We start from the raw sequence: 18,264 nt of genomic DNA on the forward strand, positions 1-18,264 counted from the left end.
ACGGATACACTTGTCACAATTCACTTTACACACTGACACTCTCAGCTACTGGTTGCACTATCAGCAATATTGCACTTTTGTACTTCACTTGTCTTAAGTTAGTTTAGGTTTATAAGGTTAGTATAGGTTATTATGTGTATTGTGTATTTAGAAGTTTACTATACTGTATTGAATATTGTATATTATTATATATTATGAGGTTTATTATATTTTTGCTTATCATAGATTTTATCTATGTTCTGTGTACTTATCTGTTATGTCATGCCAGGTTGCTTTGCGTTGTCTTGCCCTAAGACTTTTTCAGTGACCAGTCTGACCTTTCTTGTGTTGTTCTGTGCATCTGACAATAAAAGACTTGAACTTGACTAGAAATCCCAGCTAGGATTGCCCCTGTGTGTTGCAGGTAGTCCACTGCAGTTGCAAGCAAGGCAAATGTGAGTCTGAAAGATGTTCCTGTATGTCTGCAAGACTTTCTTGTACTGATTTGTCAGTGTCAAAATTGTGCAAATTTTACCCAGGAAACAGAGGCAAGGGCTACATGGGATGACAGCTCTGACTATAGCGATAGGGATGATACTGATGCTTAAGGATGATACTGATGATTAGGGATGATACTGATGAGGAAAGATGATACCGATGAGTAGGGATGATACTGATGAGCAAAGATGTTACTGATGATTAGGGATGATACTGATTAGGGCTGCACGATTATGGCCAAAATGATCATCACGATTATTTTGATCAATATTGAGATCACGATTAATTATCACGATTATTTGTTGATTTTATCGAATCAAATTTGATTGTTGCAATACATTATACCTGCGGAATGGATGTGAATAAAACTCAAAATATACAATCAATAAAAAACAAACGATCTCCGTCCACACTAGCGTTTTCATGTCGTTTTCCAAAAGTTTGCCGTCCACACCAACACGGGTACATGACAATCATTGTCATGGTTACGCCACTCCTGCCCCTCCCTTCCGCCACGGTGCCCTGTTTACATACTCCTCTGGCAATACCAATTGGTGTTTTAAAATTGTCCCACCAGCTAGCTGTTCAGCCAGGTCTCACCCAGAATCGGCGCTCTGTTTGGTTTAAACCGTCTTCTCTGCCTTGTCCCCCTATCGTTCAGGCACTCCGAGTACAACGCGGAGTAACGTGTATCTACTAAGTGATAATACTTAAGTAGCCTACACTAACTAAACTGGTAAATAAATTATAGAGATGGAGCAGCATATTTCTTTCACTTTCCATGTTCATCTTTACATTATAGCTATAGAGGGAAAGCTACCCCCAATGCCATAGCAACTGAATGTCATCGAATCTGAAAAGCTCCGTGGACCCCGTCCACACTACTACGCGAACCCGGCCTTTTCAAATGTCTCCGGCTAGGGGAGCGTATTCGAAAGCTCAGTTTTCAGTGTCCGAATACGCCGTATTAGTGTGGACGGGAGGTGCAAACGCAGACGTATACGTTTTTAACTTTCGCTTGTCGTTTCATGCAGCCACAGCCGATGTCGAACGCACCTATTGGTTTACGGAGTGCTAGATTGGCTTTGCAAAAATTAACTTTGATACGGAGCGTTCTATTAACGGAATGACTCATTTGAAATATCGCTCGATCACGTGAATTTGATTGTGGGAAATCGTGATTGTGATTAAAATTTGATTAATCGTGCAGCCCTAATACTGATGAGTAAAGATGTTACTGATGATTAGGGATGATACTGATGATTAGGGATGATGCTGATGATTAGGGATGATGCTGATTATTAGGGATGATACTGATGAGTAAAGATGTTACTGATAATTAGGAATGATTCTGATGATACTGATGAGTAGGGATACTGATCAGTAAAGATGATACTGATGAGCAGGGATGATACTGATGAGTAGGGATGATACTGATGAGTGAGATGATTCTGATGTGTAAAGATGATTCTGATGAGTATGTTACTGATAAGTAGGGATAATACTGATGAGTAAAGATGCGCTGTGTTGTATTTTAGGTTGATTTTGAGCTGCAATTAATCTATTGTAGAATTGTCAAATGTTTGGCATTCTTCAGAATTAAGGGGGACGGGGTAGCATTTTGAGTCATTTCAGCCAACTTGGGCCAGTGCGCTTCTTTCTTTTTATCTTTCTGTGATTGCACTGTGCCTACTGAACATTTTGATGTATAAAACATCACAGTTTTGCTAAATGTACAATGTGTACTTTTATTTTGCTTGGTGCCAATCTGTAAAGTATAAGCATATTTTCCACAAATTTACCATATTTCATGGTCTACATTCACACTTGAGTATACTAATGCACCAATACCTGTGTCAAATGTTTAGATATATGTATAAATGACAGTTTGAGAGTTATTTTGTGTTGCTAAAATGAATAAAAATTTAGTTACAAGCAAAACCAGCAGCAAAAGAATTTAGTTTATTTTTTATGTACAATTATATAAATTTATGGATTGTGACCAAAAATTGCTGGATATTTTGCGGAGAACTTTTAACAAAGTCCATAAGGGTGTTGTCTATGAAAAAATGCATTTAAAAAGTAGTACCCATGTGTGGGAACGAAAATCACTTTGTAGCCACTTTTTCCTACTTCACCTTATGGCCTAATTGTGCCGGTATCACCCCAATAAAACTGTCAGAACTAGCCCAAATGTTAGCCAGTTGACAGCCTGTAAAAAGTCATGACGGATCCACTATAATGCCAGAAGTTTTCAAAACCACATATTACGTTCCCAACTTGCTTGAAGCAGGTCCTGGAGAGATAAAAACGGGCTCTTCCTTTTACCAATGCAATATTAGCTTTAAAAAAAGAAAAATAAATTGACACTTAGGGCCTAGACACAGAGCACAAAAAATATATATTGTTTTTGATTGTAACACTGAAACTCTAGTTGTAACACAAACTCTTGTTGTAATGATTATCTTTTGATATGTAGAGTTAACACATTATGATGATAATGTGGCAATCCCTCCTGCATTACCCAATACCTAACCCCATAATTACCATGTGCTACTTTTCAGTAGCAAACAATACACCATGCACATCAATTTTTAAGAATGTATTTGAATAAATACAGTTTGTGTACACACGTGGACAAAATTGTTGTCATGGTCATAGAAAAAACTTTAATCTGACAAAAGTAATAATAAATAAAAATCTATGAATGTTATGTCAGACATTGCTTTTCAACCATGCTTCAACGGAATTATAAAAAAATATAGCTGCAAGCAGCAATGAAGTGGCTAAGCAGTCAAATGACCCTTAAAACACTTTAGAAATCCTCAGAACAGGGTTCCGAGTGCATGCAGCAAGTTTGGTGTGAATCCATCAAAGATTTGCTGAGGTACGACCCAACTTTCTGTTTGCTGGCTTAATGGCACATTTTGATTGGCTGTAACGGGCAAACGGTTCTGAAAATCTAAAAATCATGTGATGGCCTTTGTGAGGCTTGGTCTGAAGATAATATCTGGCAAATTTGGTGAAGATTGGACACACTTTGTAAGGGAAGTAGAGAACAAAGGTTTTTCAATGAATTCAAAATGGCGGCCGTATCAATTCGGTAATTATCACAGATTATTATTAGTCACACACGGAACGTCCCAAGATATCTTGAGACAAAGGAATCACTTAATAAAAGCAAACAAATCAATAGTTATTGGCCAAAACACATTTTTGCTTCCTGCGGCCACGCCCAGTGATCACATGACACCAAATTGTGTGGACATCCTCAGACGAGGGTTTCGAGTCATCACACAAAGTTCGGTGTTGGTATCTCAAAGATTTGCTGAGATATGATCCAACTTCCTGTTTGGTTGGTTTGTTGCCGATTTTGATTGGCTGTACCAGACAAACGGTTTTGAAAATCAAAAATCTTTGATAATGTCTGTGAGGGTTGCTCTGACGAGGATATCTGCCAATTCTGGGGAAGATTTGACAAAAATTGGAGGAGAAGCAAATTTTTTTTCTTCTTAAAATTCAAAATGGCGGAAAATGTATATAACCGGAAATTGACGTCATATGGTGTATTAAACTCGTCTTGATCCAGGGAATCCAACGGTATCTCATTTTTGAAAATCGGTCATACGGTTCAAAAGTTACGTGTGTAAACACAAGTCCAACTTTGACCAGTTGGTGGGGCTAGAGAGCTCCAATGGGTGACATGAAACTTGTTGAATATAAAGAGGGGACTGTGCTTAGTGTGTGCCAAATTTCACAACTTTTTACCATATGGTTCTAGGGGCTGCCATAGACTCCAATGGGAGAAGATGTGTAATAATAATAACTAGAGAGGGTAACATTTCTGGGGAAATTTTAGGGTGTGCTTGCTTGCGTCGGTTGCAGGTGGGTCCGTTTTCCCATCTGGTGATATATTCAAGCATTTATCCTTGCATAATTCATTAAGAACACCCTTTGAAACAAAAAACCCCTTGAAAATATAGCTGCAAGCAACAATGAGTCACACGCTAATGCTACAGTGTTGAATTACACAACAGTCCCGCATTTCTCTGACTAGCATGTCTACAGTTTTAAGTAAACTCCATTAGCAGCGAATTTCATTTAATATCAGTGCATAACACTACTTGCTTTGGAGATATCGATACCTGCTAGATGACGTACCTGTAACCAAGTGGCGTCCCATTTCTTAGGGATTTGTAGCCCTTACCCCTCAGTTTCGAGGGCTAGGGGTAAACTAAGGGGAGTATTGGGATTCGGCCTTAAACTTCTTCAACTTTCAAATCCTTCTTCTTCCTCAATATTTTAGCTACAGCCACCATTTAAACTTTAAAATGTTGACAAAACTTTTTTATCCATCTTTTTGATATCTATTCAACTTTGTTCAACATCACTGATTATGTTCCATGAGTTTTTCAAATAGTTTCTGACATTTACATGGGTGTGTATGTGGAGAGCCTAGAGTGCTGACTGAAATGCTTAGAGCTTCGAAATCTGTTTCAAAAAGTATTTAAAATTTGCCAGCATTGCAACATTTAGACTTACACACTTTTTCAGAGCCCCACGAGCGAGATAAAGTCCAACTCTTGCCCCATAGAGACCAATGAAAATCTGGTGACAAATTTGTCAGAGATAGCAGAAGGAACACGTTTTTGAAACTGTCGGTAGAATAGTATTTCTGTTTCTATGATTTCAGCTACTAAAACGAATATTCTACTTCTACAGTTTAACCCTTTCACACGTACGTTCTAAATTGTTTGACTGGTCCCCCAGGGTGAGTTTTTAATGCGCGTGATTTTGGATCAATTTTAACGTTCCAGAAATTAATTATGACGCATTAATGTCGAATTGCTGTACAATTTAAGCATTTCTCTATTCGCATTTTGAGTTGAACCTGTTGGACCCCGTAGCTTTGACCAGGCAACAACCCATTGGTTGTTTAGAATATTACGACCACCCCCCACCCCCCTCCGCCTTGATGCATTTCATCCGCCTCGTGGGACCATGTTTACCTTTCATGGCGACGTTTTTCTGGTAAGTGAAGTGTTTGTTCAACTGAAGTTACAACACATATATTTTGCATGATATTGAGATGAAAGTATTAACTGTTGTACTTTACGAGGTGATGTGTTTGCTAAACTAGCTAGCTCGTAATAGTGTAATTCAACTAGCTAGAGTGTAATTCAACTAACCTAGCTAACCTAGCTGTTACTAACTAGTGGCCATGTTACGTAGCGTTATTTAGTGTAGTCGGATTTTACCTTATACTAAATACTGCAGAAGTCTTCGGTCCAAATGGATTGCAATGCACGATTATTGTTGTCTGGCAGGCTTTCATCTAACGCTAGTAACTTATTTCATGAACATGGTTTACCCATATCGTACTGTATGCTAGCTGAGTAAATTGCACAGGCCTCTAAATCACAGGATACATGTACAAAAGACACAGTAGTTCAGTATTTGAAACAATTGTTTTTATTTTATATAATTAAAAACTGCTTTTCCAGAGGGAATCGAAAAACCAGTCAGCCAATTTGAGCCAATAAAGGCGAGACTGGAAAATTATTCCCTGACCCCTAGCAAAAAGGCGATCAAGCAAGCTCCTGGAAAATCTTTAGGTTCTAGTTTGCCCACTCAACGGCGAAGGTGGAAATGTGTTATCTGAAACAGAAATAATAATTAGTGCATAGTAGGATAAAAAGAGAAAGTATAGCTTGAAGTCCATCTGATATATGTACATATAACCAATTGTTTGATTTTTTGGAAAGAACAATTAGTACACATTGAAACAACTGGATAGCTTGACGTTATCTGAAAAAAAAGAGAGTTTATTGTTTTGGCTCCAGACTAGGGCTCCGAGCAGGTTGACTCCTCTCTTGGTTTACTATGTCGTCCTTTGTTTTTTTGAACCATTCTTAGTCTGGCCCCTCACCTGAGACCACTTTGTCTTGGGAGACCCTACCAGGAGCACCAGGCTCCAGACAACACAGCCCCCAGGTTCATTAGGACACACAAACCTCTTCACCGCGATAAGGTGATGGTTCTAGAAGAGGTGGTTAGTTTTTTTTTGTTTTTTTGTGTTTTTTTATAACAGGAACTGGATATCTGAAAAAAAGGTTTTATAACAGGAACTGAACTGGATATCTGGGGAAAAAAATAAGGTTTTTTTTATTTATTTTTTTTAACACAAACTGGATATCTCGAAGAATATCTGAAACAGAAAATATATTTGTGTGTGTGTGTGTAGGGGGGGGGGTTATAACAGGAACAGGATATCTGAAACAAATGTTTTTTTTTTTTTTTTTTTTTTTTTTATAACCGGAACTACATATCTGAAACAGAGAAAGGGCAGTACAATAGAAACAATTGTTGAATATCATTATATATGTGTATATGTATAATGCAGGGAGTGTTGAAAATCTGCTACTTGTACCGTTGGCTTTTAAATCCCGCTCAACGCCAAGGCAGAAAGTCACATACAAACCTGCTGCTTGAACCGTTGGCTTTTAAATCCCGCTCAACGGCCAAGGTAGAACGGGAGATCTGTTGGCTTGATCAGTTGTTGTGGCATGACCCCTCACCAAGATGTCATGTGAACGTCCTGCTTGAACCGTTGGCTTTTAAATCCCGCTCAACGGCCAAGGTAGAACGATGGGTGTTTAATAATGTTTGAGTGTGTGATACTCCTCAAAACATGGGGCAGCACACAAGGCAACGTTGCATGCCACACACATGAACTTTGTCACTTTCCTCTCCTTTCTCCGACGCGAGGTAGAAGTGCACACCTTGCACTTCCTCCTGGTCCTGCTTCCTTGGGTAGCAGTCTGAGGGACCTCCGAGGGAAAGTGCCTGGCAGTCAACCGCAGAGGATTGTCTGATGTGGGACGGCCACCGGTGGATGGGCGTCGAGGTGTATGATGCACCTCGAGCAGCTGTTTCATCAAGTTCAGTCTGTATTCCTGGTAAGGGATGACTCTCCCTAATCAGAATGAAGTAAATGAGTAGGAATCAGTAATCACAGCAACTCAATTATTTTAAAAGCTTTGTAAGGAAATTATGTAATTTGAAATGTATTGTGCATTTCTCTCACCAGACTGTTGACGGTGGACGATGTGGCCATTGAGAACAGCAGTGTCTACCAAGTGAAAGAAGACTTTCTTATACCACTTGGTAGTCTTCCTGGCACATTCGACAAAGCTGTTCACCATGTCCGCCTTGTCCACAGCCCCCATCTTCTTGTTATAGTCAAGAACACAAGCTGGCTTGAGTTTCCTCTCCCCGGTGGCATGATCAATCCTTGCCGTGGCTGACATCACTGATGAATGAACAGTGGTGAGCATATGAACGTCACGTTTATCATGCCACTTAACGGCCAACTGACTGCCATTTTGTTTGAACTCCACTTCACCCTTCTTCATTTTAGGGCTGAAGGCTGGCATCCCCTTCCGATTTGCACGAACGGTCCCACAGGCCCCCGTTCCTCGGGAGAGGAGGTGCTGGAACAATGTTGGACTGCTGTACCAGTTGTCGATGTACAGGACGTGGCCCTTTTTTAGGTGGGGTGCAAGTAAGGTCATCACGACCGAGCCAGATATCCCAAGTCCTGGAAAGTGGGTGATGTCAGTGGTGGATCCCGTGTAAATGATCATGTCCTGCACGTAACCGGTCAACACATCACAAAGGACAAAGAATTTGACACCAAACCTATGCCTTTTTGATGGGATGTACTGCCGAAATGCCAGCCTACCCTTCCACTTCATTAGGGATTCATCGACACAGAGGTCTCTGTGTGGCACAAAAACCCTTTGGAATGAAGTGGTGAGAGCACTAAACACATTTCTGATCTTGTGCAGGGGATCATTTACGTTAGCGCTTGCACTGTCGACAAAGTGCAAGCAACGGAGGAGAAGCAGGAAACGGTCCTGGGAAAAAATTGTGGCGAAGAAGGGGGTCAGGAGGATGGGATCTGTGGTCCAGTAGTCTCGGAGGGACGACTTTCTCACAATTCCCATCAGGAGGACAGCGACCAAGAATGAGTACATCTCATTCACGGTTGTCCGCACCCATTTAGCAATCTTGCCTTTTACTCCGGACGGCATCATCTCCTGCTGCACTGAAGCATAGCGGTTTGTTTCCTCCACTATCTCCTCGACTAGTTCTTCTGTGAGGAACAGTTTGAAACACTGAGCCTCAGTGGGATCTTCGGGGGGGGTCTGCACCCCAGACAGTGTTTCATTAAACACAACTCTGGGTCCAGGGGGAGTGAAATCACTGGCGGCCCACCAGCTCGTGGAACTCACCTCCTCCACTTCATCCCCCATTTCCATTTCGCCTTCACTAGAGGGACCTTCGGCCTCTGGGTTTGCAAGGTCCTCTAGGTTTGGGGGCAGACCCTCACCATCACTGTCATCACTGCTACTTGCATCGGTGTTGTACTCCTCTTCTTCATCTGAATTAAAAAACATTTCTTGGATGTCGATGTCTGTGAGTTGCTTCCTTTTGCCCGAAAAATATGCCATTTCTGGAGTAATACTCTGGAAAAGTGAGTCTGCTAATTGACTAAATGCCGTTTGTTTGCTGTAAGTTTGCTGTCGGTGTTGTCCTTGTCGAGTACGAGTAGCAAGTGGCGGGTTGCGAGAGACACTGACAGCAACGTTACGTCATTTGTCATTGAATGGGGAAAGAATCTCAGCAGTGCTGAGGTATAAATATTTGATTTGCTTATGTTTTCACATATTTTTACATATAGGGGGCGTATCAGATATTCCGATTATCCAATATATTCAAATGAACCCAAAATTGCCTTTTATATGGAAGTTGTACAGATGACAACAAGTTAGCTTCCAAAAGCTATTGATTTGCCGGTGATGGGGGCAGCCATATTTGTTTACATTGCAATGCAGTATGGGTGGATCAGTAAGTGAAAATAAATTACTTGTAAAAAGTTAGTGTGGTCAAATACAACGTAATGTCTTTCTTTTCACCAGGTTATTGCTACGTACGGTGTATATACTGTTCCGATTTTCAAATATTCACATATAGTGATTTTAACGTGTTTATGATGTGTGCACGTTAGTTATGTGGACAGAGATATGAGCTAATGTGGCTAATAGGGATCAGGTAGGCTGCTTTGTTTTCTCTTGCTTTGGTTAGCTCGTCATAGCGAGTGACCGGTGGGAGGGGTCAAATGTACAGTGGCATAGCATCTTGCCGCCTATCCCCCTTGAAATTTTGGAGGCGTGCCAACTTATTTACATATCTTTACCTTTATTTGCTGTCAATATCTATCAATTACTTTATTACTATTACAATGGATATCTGGATCGTTGGATCATCAATCGTCCACTGGCTGGAGCGCCACCTGACCGCCACCCGGTCTGCAAGGTTCACCCGAACCCTGGGGCTGGACTGCCAGGTCCACTGGATGGGCCGACGCGGGATGAGGTGGGAGCAGCTGGTGCCACTCCTTCGCCGGACGTCGGGACCAGCACCGGCCGTGATGGTTATCCATCTCGGGGGGAACAATCTCGGGTCGCAGTCGGGGTGTAGCCTTTTGCGCAGCATTAGGCGAGACCTCGACTGCATCCACTGGATGTTCCCCGACACCATGGTGCTGTTCTCCGATATCATCCAGCGGAGAGTGTACCGGAGCCAGGCGAGGGGCCGCAGTGCCTATGGCATTGAGAGGTCAAGGCGGTTCGTGAATGCCGGAGTGGCCGGCTTCATGCGCAGAGTTGGAGTCGCCAACAGCAACATCCGCCATGACCAGGACGTTTTTAGGAGGGACGGGGTTCATCTGAACCGTAGGGGGAACGAGCTGTTCCTCGAGAATGTCCTGGTCGGCCTGAGAACCGTCCTGTAAGCGTGTGGCTTACGAAACAACACAAAGGCTCTTTTCAGAGCCACCCAAATACCCAGTAAATGTGCAATTTTCATAATGTGATCAATCACCAATAGGCTATAAACCTGCACTGATGCGCAGCGCGAAACAGTAACGCGCACTCGATGTAGAAAGTTGTGGGATGTTGCTGTGGCTGTACCAGCAATATTAGTATTGATGCCGGTGGGACTTTTGTAGTAAGGGTCAGCCGGATGGTCCAGCGGAACGGCAGGTTGTGGGCACCACATGTCAGTGTTTCTGTGTTCACAGTCGCAGGAGTTTGCCTCGACTAGAACCAATGCCTTGAATTAAAACGTTGTAATGCCAAATTGATTCGTCTGTTTATAATCTGTTTTCATTTAGGTGTGCCATATTATTTGGGTGTGCCACACGTGTTATTCGGCAAGATTACCATCAGAATTTAAAAACACTTCAAGTTAAAGTATTTTATTGTCAGATGCACACAACAACACAAGGTCAGACTGGGCACCGAAATTCTTGGGACAAGACAAAGCTAAGCAACCTGGCATAACATATGTACTCAATGTGTCATCATTGTGGAAAAGTTATATTTCTATGACTGGTGAATGTGAGCGCAAATCATATGAGCGGGAATCATGTGAGTGACGAGTCTGACGACAAATATTAGTAAAAAGTTACTGTACTGTGGTAAAATTAAACGTATATTCCTTTTTAAAACACGTTGTTGCAAATTAGGGAAGTAGTTGCTATTCCGATATTCAAATATTAACATATTGTGGTTGTGGTATATGATTTTAGTGGTAATGGTAGTGTATAGGATGATAAGCTAATTGCTATTACCGATAACGTGGGCTGCCATGTTTATTGTTTTGATCAGTACTCAATGCATTGTGGGTGTCAAAGGGTCAACGAGAACCTACTCTTCTCACGAGAAAATACTGAGGCGTACGGGGTCAAGTGGTACATCATCAAGGGTCATATTTGTTGCCGGAAGATTAAAAAAAATCAAAGATGGCCTCTAGTAGCTCAAAACAAGACGAAAGACAAACTTTTGTCGGATGTTTTAGATGCATATTAGTGAACGTATATCTATTATTTCGATCTGTAGTTGGTTGTACAAAAGTAACATGTGTTGGAAGTGATAGCCAAGTCAAGGAAAACGGATAATTTTATGGTTTACCAGGTGACGTGAGTAAAGCGTGAGTTATTTTTGGTTAGCTATTAGCTAACATTAGCTAAACTAATTTGTTTGAACGTTTTCATATGGATAATAAAGGTAAACTTTCTCAAAATATACAGTGCATCAAGACGTATGTTTATAATATACACGTAGTCTAATTTTGAAGAGTTTATTGTTACGTAATAAGCCAAACTGGACATTCTAAGGACGCGTTCTAAACATACGGGTATGTCCGTACGCTCCAGGGACCAGCCAGGACTGGACATACCGGTATGTTCGTACGCTTCAAAGGGTTAACAGTTCAGCTTTCTGCTTCTCCCGCATTGTATTTCAGCATTGGCAGGTGATGGAGTTTAGCTTCCACACTGCCTCTTTTGTGTGACTGACACATTTTTAAAGTTCATTTCAGCTTGCGGGTATTTTCTCATTTCTGTATTTTCAGCAATTTTTTTAAATTAATTTCAGCTTTCAGCATTCCAACGCATTTTCTGCAGGAAATGCACTTTCTAGTTTACATTAATTTTCTTTTATATAATTTTCTATAATGCTGCACACCATATACAGTATGTATACATACACATTTAAATTTTTCCGTTGCTCTTCTTCTACACTTCTATTAGCTACGCTAGCTTAGTTATAGAATCTTCAATTTTCAGCCAAGGTCAAATCATATAATATGACAGTGTCAAACATCGGCCATTCTGTTAAACAATTAAAATGCTAAGTTCAATGATGGAATAAAAATTGATATGCTCAGTTTAATAATGGGTTGACTTGACAACGCGAACGTTTGCTGATAACACCCGATAATTAACGTGAAGTGATCAACAATGGGAGACGAATGCCGGAGCTAAAATGAATGCTTCAAACGACAGGACAGAAGATAACTTAATCGACTATACACAATAAAGGCAAATTGCTTCACACAGTGACAAGTGGTTGTGATCACTTTTGAGGAGTTTAGCTCTACCTTTGATAGTTAGAGATGAAGCGCAAATGTTAGCTGCGCTGCTGCATGCATCGAACACATGACATTCCAGTAACTTCATTCCATGCTGTGTGTTCAAATAAGTTACCGGACTACTTGCGGAGTGCTACGAAAGACGTGAATCAGAGGCAAAAAGGCCACTTCCCTTGACAGCGGTCAAATATGCATAGCAACGGTCAAATATGAGAAAATTGTTCACCGCAGAACGTTGGGAAGCCCCATTCAAGTGAATGTAGCATAGCACGCAGCGCAATACTTCCCAATACGGATCCGTAATGCCCTCAGACAAACGGGGGGGGGTTAAAAATAATTCCTTTGTTAATAATTTTTTACACAGAACTTTATTATATTAACTATTCATCCAAAATTATTCACACCTTAACAAAATCAACCACAAACAAACAATTTCTGCATATGCAAGTAGCAACGCTAGTGCTAAATAACTATTTAACTGGTCGGCTCCGTGACGCCGGGTAAGTAGCTAGCTCCTGAGACTTCTCACCAAAAGAACGAAGGGGAACCTTTGATTAAGACATGTTCGTAGGTACCCAGCGAAAAGTAGCCTGAACTTTCCTAGATCTTAAGCTAATGCTGAATGCTCGCTGATATAGCTGTCTGTCTTACTAGAACGGCGAATATATGCATCGTTGCTAACGTGTGCTGACGTTGTGGCTATGTATGTGAAAAAGACGCGTAAGTGACAGAGAGACGGAGGGAGAGCAGGGAAAGGAAATGCAGCTGAAAGAATTCGCAGCATATTTAACCTAAATAGTGTTAAAAAAATGTTTTTTACGAAATGCAATATGTGGCAGCCGGTGTTGATTCTGTGGCGTATCGCCACAAATTAGTCTGTGTGGGAAACACTGAAAAGTATACCGCGGTTGAAAAGGTATAGCCAAATCTCTCCCGGTAGACACATTTCTACCGTTGCACGGTATATACCGTCATACCGCCCAGCCCTACTGCTCTCCATTTGGATGTAGAATTGACCCTGGTACGAAATTAAGAAAATACTCATTAGAAGCAGATCGACAACACTGTTGTTGCTGCCGCAATCGTCAATGGAGGCTGACGGGGCTCTCACGTAGCAAACAAATCACTTTGCTGAGATATGACTCAACTTCCTGTTTGGTTGCTTTGTTGCTGATTTTGATTGGCTGTACCGGACAAACGGTTTTGAAAATCAAAAATCTTTAGATAACTTCTGTAAGATTGCTCTGACGATGATGTGTTCCAATTCTGGGGAAGATTGAAAAAAAGTTGTAGGAGTAGGCTTTCAAAGGTTATTGCTAAAACCGTAAAATCTATATAACCGGAAATTGACGTCATAGGGTGCGTTGAACTCGTCTCGATCCAGGGAATCCAACGGTACTTCATTTTTGAAAATCGGTCATACGGTTCAAAAAAATGACCCATAAAACATTTTAGTCAGTTGGCTTAACGGGTATTTTCGACATTACCGCTACCGGGCGGACAAAAGCACCAAATTTTGCATGAGGCTTCCTTAGGGCTTGGTAGTCACTTTTAGCTTAGGAGCCACCCCCCCCCCCCCCTCCCTATTTAATATTTAAGGGTATTTTTCAGAATTCTGGCCCATTTTTCAGAATTCGGCCCATTTCTGTCCACAGACAGGGTGTAATTATATTAAAAACGAATTACATCTAATACATTTTAGATCCATTAATTAGTATAAACAAAAACAAGCCTAGACTTTTTTTATGGTTGCTCTTACTAATGATTTTAACACATTTTATTGGTGTTTAGTGGTACAATATCTGTGTTTTGGTGTTGTCCGCCACCATAGTTTTCACATGTTGTGCCATATCTCAAACGTTATTTATCACCAGAGGGTGGGGGAGAGTCTGGGGGGGAGGGGGAGTTCGGGGGAGGGGGCAGCAGGGCATGTTTGGTGCTTTTGTCCAGCCTGTGTTAATAATTGCAGGAAGGGACTTAAACGCAGACCCAATGCAGGAAAGAACTCAGAATTTATTCAAAAACAGTTAACACTCTCAGTCCAGAACACATTACATTTGTAGTAAAAAAAGTGGTGAACAGTCCAGGTTTGCTTTGCCACAGCTGCAGTTGGAACAGTCTCCTTTGCAGGAACATTTAATGAGCTCCCTGCACGCTCTTGAACTTCTGGAGTTGTCATCCAAACAGGCACCCATAAGTTGGATACCTTGTTCCAGGCATACTGTTGTGGAGAAGGAACCACCTGCTGTGTTTGTGTGCTGGTAGTCCAGATTCCTGCTTGATACACTGCTCGTCTCAGGTGCTGGAGCAGTGCATCCTGGGTGGATGGCAATTTGTCCATTGCCAGATTCTTCTTGCAGAAAAGTTCCTTTCTTGCTTCATTGACTGAGGTCAAAGGGCTGGTTTTGTCATACAGAATAACAGTCAGTCTCTCGAGCTTCTGGAATGATTCATCATCCAGTTCGAGCTGCTGGAAGGGATGGTTGGCCAGAAATACAAATGTCTCTGTAACATCTTCATAAGACTGCCAGGCTTGCCATACTGACTTCTTGCCTTTTCCATTGAATGCAGAGGTCGTGTCACAGCCAGAGTATGCATGGAACACAGGTAGGCCTTTTGATCGTGACTCCCCGAGGCTTGCACAGATGGTGTTGATGTGGTAAAACCTGTAATTCTTGCCCATACCAAAAGCAACCCAGATGTCGACCAAAGGTTGAGTCGCAAGCATGTCATGGAAGGTGCCAACAAGTATGACAATGACATCTGTATCCACTGTACGTACCAGGAACTTTGTCTCCCCTTGTTCCAGTGCATGAAGAATGTGGACTACAAGCCTCGTGTCTGCTTCCTCCTGATTGCAGTTGTTCATGGGGCTGCTGGAACCAATGGATACCACAGCTGGCCCTGATGTGGCATAGACAGCATTGTCTTGTGGCCAGCTAAACTCTTTAATCTTGGAAGTCAAAAAACCAAACAGTTCCTCCTTGTTCATTGAGTCCCGAAGGAAGTCCATCCAATTGCCAGGAAGCTTGGTATGACTTGATACTTTCCTTCGTACACCTGTGCCTCGCTTTTCTCGGGTAGACTCTTTCAAACTGTCTGTGGTGTAAGTGTCCCAAACAAGATCCAATCTTTTTGCATCCCGAAGCTGACTCTCTAGGTAAGGGATGAATATTGCATCTGAATACTCATCAAATGTGCTTCTGGTTGTGGGCAAGCAGTGGACAATGACGGCACCATCTAGGACTTTGCAGTTGTAGGTTGAAGGTGGCTCTGTTTGCCTAGGCTGGTCAAGACATTGGAGCAGGTGAGACTTTGTGTTTGGTAAGTGAAGTGCGCCAAGGTCTGACAGAGAAGGTGGGAAGGATTGTATCTCATGTGCAAAGAAATCATCCAAGTTTCCATCCCGGCTTTGCATTGAAATGTACAGCCTGCCAAAGAGGGCTACATTATTCTGAAGCACTTTGATCTTCTTTCCCTGTTTAGATGTTTGCTTGTGATGACATTTTCTGAAGAGCGGCAGAGAATTTCTCTTGATTGGGTCATGGATAGAGTGGGTGCGGTCATCAAGCACCTTCTTGACAAAGTCTTGGTATTTTTCCTTGCCTGTGGACTCCAAAGTGTGCACTGTGGCTATTACTGATTCATCTGTGCAGTTGCGATTGTCAAGAGTTACTAAATCAAGGAAGTCATCCAAGAAGGGATTGCCCATTCGCTTGATGGTTTCTGAAAGGCTGGAAACTTGTCTCTGGAAAGTCTTTTGTGTCGAGAGACCCTGCTCATGGTGCTGGAAGTTCGTGGAGATCTCTGTTTCCTCATCAGGGAGGTATACTCCTTCAAACTGCTTCACTAGTCTGGCTAATTCTCGGGTCAGAGAGCATCCACCGTCTGAAGGCAGCAGGATTCCTTCTTCTCCACAGAATAAGCATTTTGCAAGTCCAATGCTTGACGCTTTGTGGGCCGCCTCTGTTCAGGTTCATCTGATTGGCCATCTTTCTTTCTAATTGCTCTGGACAGCTTGGAATTGTTCCATTTCAGGTGGCAAGATTTGTGCCGGGAAGCAGAATGTGAAGCAAAACTATCAGCCGTTTCATCACTCCCAAAACAGAGTTTGACTGGAAGATCATCAATGGCCCGAAACTCTTCTACATTTGTCAGAAATGATGTGTATGCATCATTCTTGTCACTACTGGTTCCAGGACATTTTAGGGGACACTTCAATGGTTCTCGAGTGTCTTGCTGGCAAATAACACAGAGATCCCAGTTTAGATCCATTTTCAAGTCTCACAATCTGAAACGATAGAAAAGTTACTTCTGTCTGTGGACAGAAATGGGCCGAATTCTGAAAAGTGGGCCAGAATTCTGAAAAATACCCTTAAATATTAAATAGGGAGGGGGGAGGGGTGGCTCCTAGGCTAAATTTGACTACTAAGCCCTAAGGAAGACCCATGCAAAGTTTGGTGCTTTTGTCCAGTCGGTATCGGTATTTTTGTTAAGCCACCTGACTATTTTAGACATCCTCAGAAGAGGGTAACGAGTAAACGCAGCAAGTTTGGTGTGAATCCATCAAAGATTTGCTGAGATACGACCCAACTTCCTGTTTGCTGGCTAACGGCACATTTTGATTGGCTGTACCGGGCAAACGGTTTTGAAAATCAAAAACTTATGTGAAGTTCTTTGTGAGGCTTGGTCTGATGATACTCTCTGCCAAATTTGATGAAGATTGGACAACATGTGTAGGAGGAGTAAAGAAAAAAAGTTTTTCGATGAATTTAAAATGGCGGCCGTATCAATTCGGCTATTATTACAGATTATTATTAGTTACACACGGAACGTCCCAAGATATCATGAGACAAAGGAATCACTTAATAAAAGCAAACAAATTAATAGTTATTGGCCAAAACACATTTTTGCTTAAGAAAAATAATAAGAAAGATAGAAACACCTAAGTGGTTTCTCCGCTTTGCGGCTTGGCCACCAATAAAAAAAGATAGAAACACTTAAGTGGCTTTGCCGCTTCGCGGCTTGGCCACCAATAAGAAAAGATAGAAACAATTAAGTGGCTTCGCCGCTTGGCCACCAAAAATAAACTAATGGAACAGGCCTAGACAAAAATGATGGTACCCCCAACTTAATATTTTGTTGCACAACCTTTTGAGGCAATCACTGCAATCAGACGATTCCTGTAATTGTCAATGAGACTTCTGCACCTCTAAGCAGGTATTTTGGCCCACTCCTCATGAGCAAACTGCTCCAGTTGTTTCCGGTTTGAAGGGTGTCTTTTCCAGATGGCATGTTTCAGCTCCTTTCAAAGATGCTCAATAGGATTGAGGTCAGGGCTCATAGAAGGCCATTTTAGAATAGTCCAATGTTTTCCTATTTTTTTTGCTGTGTTTTGGGTCATTGTCCTGTTGCAAGACCCATGACCTGCGACTGAGACCAAGCTTTCTGACACTGGCCAGCACATTCCTCTCTAGAATCCCTTGATAGTCTTCAGATTTTATTGTACCCTGCACAGATTCAAGATACCCTGTGCCAGATGCAGCAAAAGCAGCCCCAGAACACAACAGAGCCTCCTCCATGTTTCACAGTAGGGACAGTGTTCTTTTGTTGTTATGCTTCATTTTTCCTTCTGTGAACATAGAGCTGATGTGCCTTGGCACAAAAAGTTCAATTTTTGTCTCATCTGTACATAGGACATTCTCCCAGAAGCTTTGTGGCTTGTCAACATGTAGTTTGGCATATTTGTTTTCAACAATGATGTCCTCCTTGGTCGTCTCCCATGTA

General features: G+C 41.8%; 2 protein-coding genes and 1 long non-coding RNA gene across 4 annotated transcripts in view; 1 reads left to right on the forward strand and 2 right to left on the reverse strand.

The window, feature by feature from the left end:
- The window catches only part of LOC124465495, a 250,554-nt gene that overhangs the window by 39,655 nt on the left and 192,635 nt on the right, over positions 1-18,264 (reverse strand). The window lies entirely within an intron of this gene.
- Positions 1-18,264, forward strand: part of mfsd13al (major facilitator superfamily domain containing 13a-like) — a 62,812-nt gene that overhangs the window by 14,853 nt on the left and 29,695 nt on the right. The gene's annotated exons all lie outside the window — the stretch shown is intronic.
- Positions 6,967-7,865, reverse strand: LOC124465494 (piggyBac transposable element-derived protein 4-like). The gene is made up of 2 exons (XM_047017309.1): positions 7,565-7,865; positions 6,967-7,453 (listed from the first exon to the last, which is right to left on the reverse strand). The coding sequence occupies exons 1-2, from the start codon at positions 7,812-7,814 to the stop codon at positions 7,134-7,136; spliced, it is 570 nt and encodes a 189-aa protein (XP_046873265.1). The 5' UTR covers positions 7,815-7,865; the 3' UTR covers positions 6,967-7,133.

This window comes from Hypomesus transpacificus, unplaced genomic scaffold, assembly GCF_021917145.1.
Source record: "Hypomesus transpacificus isolate Combined female unplaced genomic scaffold, fHypTra1 scaffold_52, whole genome shotgun sequence".
Lineage (NCBI taxonomy): Eukaryota > Metazoa > Chordata > Actinopteri > Osmeriformes > Osmeridae > Hypomesus > Hypomesus transpacificus.

What these genes read in the sequence shown, in the direction of transcription:
- LOC124465494 (XM_047017309.1), bottom strand. Translation starts at nt 7,814, where the DNA reads ATGCTCACCACTGTTCATTCATCAGTGATGTCAGCCACGGCAAGGATT. An exon ending in CGTCCACCGTCAACAGTCTG is followed by an intron (nt 7,454 to 7,564) that starts GTGAGAGAAATG and finishes CATTCTGATTAG; the next exon opens with GGAGAGTCATCCCTTACCAG.